Source organism: Micromys minutus (assembly GCF_963924665.1).
Source record: "Micromys minutus genome assembly, chromosome: 3".
Classification (NCBI taxonomy): domain Eukaryota; kingdom Metazoa; phylum Chordata; class Mammalia; order Rodentia; family Muridae; genus Micromys; species Micromys minutus.
In genome coordinates this window covers 45,149,514-45,155,513 of record NC_137972.1, presented here as the reverse complement: position 1 = coordinate 45,155,513, position 6,000 = coordinate 45,149,514, and the positions used below count along the sequence as shown (strand labels likewise).

The 6,000-nt window shown below is 45.9% G+C and overlaps 1 protein-coding gene across 1 annotated transcript in view; it reads right to left on the bottom strand.

Moving 5' to 3' along the window:
- Positions 1-2,488: 2,488 nt before the first annotated feature.
- Positions 2,489-6,000, bottom strand: part of SHQ1 (SHQ1, H/ACA ribonucleoprotein assembly factor) — a gene marked incomplete at its 5' end in the record, with an annotated part of 122,571 nt that continues 119,059 nt past the window's right edge. The window contains one exon of the mRNA XM_080914430.1: positions 2,489-3,809. Coding sequence (XP_080770556.1) covers positions 3,185-3,809 — 625 coding nt within the window. The 3' untranslated portion in view covers positions 2,489-3,184. The remainder of the gene's footprint in view (positions 3,810-6,000) is intronic.

The window sequence follows — 6,000 nt, the reverse complement described above, 5'->3', positions numbered from 1 at the left end:
GCCATCTTAGACAAAGGCCAGGTTGGTATGAAACCTGAGCTTTAAGCCTGTAGACAAAGGGAGGGTGGAGGGAAGCCACAGCTGAACTCGCACTCACGTGTGCGTCTCTAATGCTCAGGAGAGTTCACAGAGCCCCCTGGCTTTAAGAATCGTGTTTGCATATCTTTAAGAAAGGCACTTTTCCCAAGACAATTCTCATGGAAGCCAGTCCGGTCCAGACTCCAAGGGACAGGAATCGATGAAAGGAAGAAAATGTTCACGGCTTTAAACATTTAGACAAGAGAGGATTTGTTAAACTTGCAGTTAACGGATCCAAAGCCTTTCACGGCAGCCTCAGGTAAGGTGCTGCTGAGGAGAACGGCATCAGCATTGGTCACAGAAATTCTGAAGCTCTCCAGGGAGCCTGAGAGAAGGCTCCCTCACACCCAGACCAAGCTGTTACAGCTTTTAGGAGTTAACATGCATGTCAAATGGCAGTCACCCCGACCAACATGTTAATCCAACTGGAATTTATATTAGAAATACAAATCCGTGCAGTCTTTCTAATCCAATGAGAAGGGAACCCTACAGTCTTGGAATAAAAGGTGCTGAGATGAACTCGTATCAGGTTTCATTTCATTTCCACCCAGAGAAAATTGGTTAGTTTATTTGTTCATCTGCTCACCGTGTGTCTTTGGAGCACAGAGACACAGCAAGATTGTCCAGGAGGAACAAGTCCTGACCCAGCCCTGCCCCCGAGCAACTCACCTGCAAAGCTGGGCAAAGCTCATAACGCACTACTGTGACCCATCTCTGTTCAAGAGGGAACAGCATAAGTGAGAAGAAAAATCTGAACTGTATGAAGCCATAGTTTCTCAAGACAATGAACATCAGGTGATGGAAGACAGGAGACAAACCAGGTGAGCGCTAAGACTGTCCTATTATTCGAGAGGACAATTCAGGCAGGGCCCACTGAAGTGAGGAGCTCTGAGTCAGGCCAAGGGCTTTCCTTCAAGGGTTTTCTGACCAAGGCAGCTTAAGTCTCCCACAGGGAAAAACCCACAGAGCAGGAAAGCATGGCTTTTTGAATAGTTTCCAGGCTTATGTTTTGAACATTTCCTTCCCAGTTAGTGAGTATTCTGATGTCTGAGGAGCTTCTGCAATGGGTCTGGCTAGAGGAAGCGGGTTCCTAGGAGCAGCTCTCTCTGCTTTGGGTGCTGGTCTGTTTGCCCTGCCTGCCTCCTTGTGAACAAGCCACCCTTAAAGTTCCCGCCTTCACAGACAGAACCATTCCCACCCCAGGCCTCTGCCACCAAAAAGGACTGAGATCTCTTGGGAATTGTGAGCCAAAATGAATCTTTCCTTCCTTAGTTGTTTTTGCCAGGTATTTGGTCACAGCTATGTAAGGAGTGAGGGAGAGGGAAAAGGCAGGCAGACACACGAGCACACAGACACAGACACCACTTTCAGGGGTATAAACTCTGGGCATTGACAGACCCTAGAATGAACAAATAGAGAAGACGGATCCAAACCAGTACAAGCCACTTAGTTGAATCCCCAAAGAAAGATAAAAAATATTTGTAGAAATGCAGGTCCAACACACCCAGCAAGATAAAATATAGGTCTGGCAGATGATCCAGGATGATAAGGCAAACAAAAAAAAAACAGAACATGACTCATAATGAGAACTTCTATCCAAACCTTATAAAGACCTCTCAAGCTAGAAAGTTAAAAACTAAAATACCCTTTAAAAACGCCAAAAGATCCGAACAAGTAATAAGTATAAAAAGTAATAAGTATGAAAAGAGGCCTCGCACAAATACCTGAAATCAGAAGCAGCTTCAATGCTATACTTGCTGGAGTGGTGAACACAGAGGGCTGGCAAGATGGCTCAGTGTGTCAGGGGGCTTCACACCAAGCCTGATGACCCAAGCTTAGTCCCTGGAATCCATATGGTAAAAGGCAAGAACTGACTCCTGAAAATCATCCTCTGAGCACACAGACACATACACACACACACACACACACACACACACACACACACACACTCACTCACACACACACACACACACACTCACTCACGCACACAGACACATGGTAACTAAATAAGAAAATGTAAAAGATGATGAAAACACCAAGCAGTGTTAAGCAATGGAGAGAACGGGACCACTTACCCACTGCTGGTGTGAACTGGTCCATCCAAGCTAAGAGAGAAAACAAGTGTACCCCTGGTAAATGTTAATCATTTCCCTATCACACACTCAGCCACACGGACACTCACCTAGGGAAAAGGAAGCGTATGTGCACACAGGGACTCGTATCCACATGCTCACAATGGTTTTATTAACAGTGAAAACAGTGGGAGCGACGCAAATGTCCATCAGTGGGTGAATAATAAACAAATCTGTTTCAAGAAAAGTTCTCTGCTCTGAGAGGACAACACACAAGACTCGGCATATTAGCACACACATCAATCTCACAATAATTATGTGCAGTGAAATGAGCCCGCTCAAAAGAGTACACTGTATGCTTGAGTTGATGTACAATGCGAGCAATGTAAGCTATGACACAGCAGATCAGGGGACACGGGTGGGTGGCACCCTGCCCGGAGAAAGGGACGTCAAATAGTCCAGGAACAGCTGGAGGTGATGGGAATTTATTACCCTGACTGTAGTGAGCATTTTACCTGGTGTATTCACCTGTTAATATTTCCTCATAGGGCACACTTCAAATGTGAGGACTAGCTGTCCAAGGTGTCCTGCTACAGTCTAGAGCGGCAGTTGTCAACCTGTGGGTCATGACATCTTCAGACTCACAAGTCAGATATCCTGCATATCAGATATGTACATTACAGTCCTTAACAGTAGGAAACTACAGTTATAAAGTAGCAACAAAGTAACTGTATGGCTGGTGGTCACCATAACATGAGGAACTGTATTAAAGGGTCACACACAGCATTAGGGAGGTTGAGAACCACTGGTCTAGGTTTTCCTAGTAGAACTATGGTCTTCATGTGTAATCATTTATACCTTATAAAGAATACTTTAGAACTTTATTTTCCAAGTTGCAAAATCACAATTTGAAAGGTATAAATGGTAGCTCACTGAAAAACAATGTCCTGTTTCCACACAATCGGAATCAGAAACTCCACTTCCGTATGAGAGCACAGTTGACCTAGTGCCCCATCACGAGCTCACCACTTGAGTCAATCACAGAGCACCTGATCCCTGTCCTCTCCATCCTGTATATTGCTGTGGCTCCCAGCTCTGACACCACGGGGTGGGGAAACCCAAAGCTTGGTCTTCAGCTCATCTCCAACCTCCTCTATCAGAGGAGCTCGGGAAGAGGCCAGTTGCTGTCCTTGACTGATTTCACATTCCTGGCTGGCCATGTTTCTGCAGAGCCCACTGTCTTCAACCTCCTCTATCAGGGGAGCCCGGGAAGACACCAGTGACTGCTGTTGACTGACTTCACATTCCCGGGTGGCCATGTTTCTGTGGCGTCCACTATCCGTGATAATCAGGGCACTGTCCTCTTCCAAAAGGGGAGCTTGCAGAGAAGTGAGCCGGGAGGGCTGGGTCACAACAAGCTCCTGTTGCTCTGACGCTGAGTCTTCTGTGTCAGATGACGAGGTGCTGTCCAAGTCACTGGGCTCCGGACTGGAGTGTGGAGCCTGCTGTGTGGGGCTGCACTGGGCTGCTTCTCCGGCTGTTTCTTCCTCCTGGACAAGAAGCGCGGCAGCTTCCAGTTCTAGCAGCTCTAACCCCAGCTGGGCCTTACTGAGTGAGACTGCTTTCAAGGCTTCTGCTAGGGCAGCCAACTTTTTGGACCTTGAAAATTATATTAAGAAGAAAAAATTAGGTTTGCTCATCAATCAGATGGATGTCAACAGAGTATAAAATATCACAAAGCTGTCACCTTCCATGACAGTGGGGCAAACCCCAAGCAGGTCACAGATGTAAGTGTAAGAAACAGAGAAGGCTGTGGAGGAAGTGTAGATTCTCTTTGTGACTTTAAAATGTGGAAAGACTTCCTTTCCTTCACAGGACAGGAGCTACGGGAAGAAAGCTTGCTATAGTCAAACTATAGCTAAGAGAAACCCACAACCCATCAAAACCAGTTCAAAGTGCTAAGGTTAAGTTGAGAAAAATATGTTCAATCCCAGGTCTGGGCCTAATTCAGAGGAAGTTCTGGAAATCAGGGTCTAAGCCAAGATAACCAACCCCAAAAATGGACCAGTGGCAGAACAGATGATGGAGACTTAGTGTTGTCTAATTTCTAGTTTTTAAATCTGCTAGGAATGTGTGATGGTTGTATATACTTGGCCCAGGGAGTGCCACTATTAGAAAGTGTAGTCCTGTTGTATAGACTGCATGGCTCCTGTATTAAAGGGCACCAGGAAGTGAAATGGAGCCAAATCCTGTGTTCTAGGAGATAACAGATTAAGGGAGTGGGACTTTGGGGCAAGAGCCTACTTAGCTAAATTTAGATCCAGGCATGGTGGTAACACATCTTTAATCTCAGCAGATAAAGCCAAGCAGATCTCTGAGTTCAAGGCCAGCCTGGGACGGGGGCAACTTCTAGGTGAAGAAAATCTTAAATCCAGGAGTGGTGGTACACACCTTAAATCCCAGGAGACAGCATATGGATCTCTGAGTTCAAGGTCTATCTACAGAGCAAGATCCAGGACAGCCAAACTTAGGTTGGGTAGGAGTTGAAAAACAGAAAGCAAGATAGAGATAATGTAATAGAACAAGGGGGCCATGTTCCAGTTCCTGCAAGCAGCAGAACTTGGCAGCTCTGGCCTTAGAGTCCAGAATAGAAGGGGCTACTGGGACAACTGATGCTGCTCAGCTGGAGCTAAGAAATTAGTGGTGATTAAGAAGTGACCAGCATCACTGAGGTGAAAACTTTTCCGAAGTGTTTCCTGAGAGCACAAAGAAGTAGTGTTCCAGAGATAGGTAATGTGTACCTTGTGCTACAGCTGTACTTGGTAATGTGTAAGAGTCACTCAGGTGGTACTGGTTTTGAAGGACTGAGGGAGTCATGCAAAGAGTTGAGGCTTGGCACCATGAAGAGAGCCTATGAGAGGCTACTGGTGAAGCAGAGTTGCAGTGGAAGACACCGGTACTATGGGATATTCACCAAGAATAGCAGCAGTGGAGTGGATCAACCTAAGCTTAGAGTGCTACAGACGGCAGAGCTGGAGAAGTGATGGCAGCCCTGGGAGGAGCCCAGAAGATCATGGGTAGATCCCAGACACTGAAACAAGAAACTGTAACACTGTAGTTGCCTTAGTGACCCCAAGATGTTCAAGATGCCAGAGCCATGGACTATCTTCTGAGGAAAGCTGACAGCAGGGAGTAGAACCAGCCTAGGAGAAAGAAGTTTGTTGCCATCAACAAAGATGAAAAAGGAGTTGGAGATCCGAAGACATATTGGACGTCAGACATGGAGATGCAGAGTTTGGAGTTTGCCCAGCTGGTTTCCTGTCTTGCTTTGGGAATTATAGTTAAGTGATTAGAAGAATCTCAGAAGAGACTTTGAATTTTAGACTTTTAACACTGTTGAGACTGATATAAACTATGGGGACTTTTGAAGTTGGACTAAATGTATTTTGCATTATGCTATGTTTAGATACATAGGTTTGGACAAGCCTATGGGGCCCAGGGAGTAGAATGTGGTGTTTTTTATATGCTTGGGCCAGGGAGTGCCACTATTAGAAGGTGTGGTCCTTTTGGAGTAGGTGTGTCACTGTGGGTGTGGGCTTTAAGGCCCTCATCCTAGCTGCCTAGAAGCCAGTACTCTGCTAGCAGCCTTTAGATGGAAGATATAGAACCCTCAGCTCCTCCTGCACCAAACCTGCCCGGATGCTTCCATGTTCCTGACTCGATGATAATGGACTAAACCTCTGAACCTGTAAGCCAGCACCAATTAAATGTTGTCCTTATAAGAGTTGTCTTGGTCATGGTGTCTGTTCACAGCAGTAAAACCTTAACTAAGACAGAATGTAATACCTGC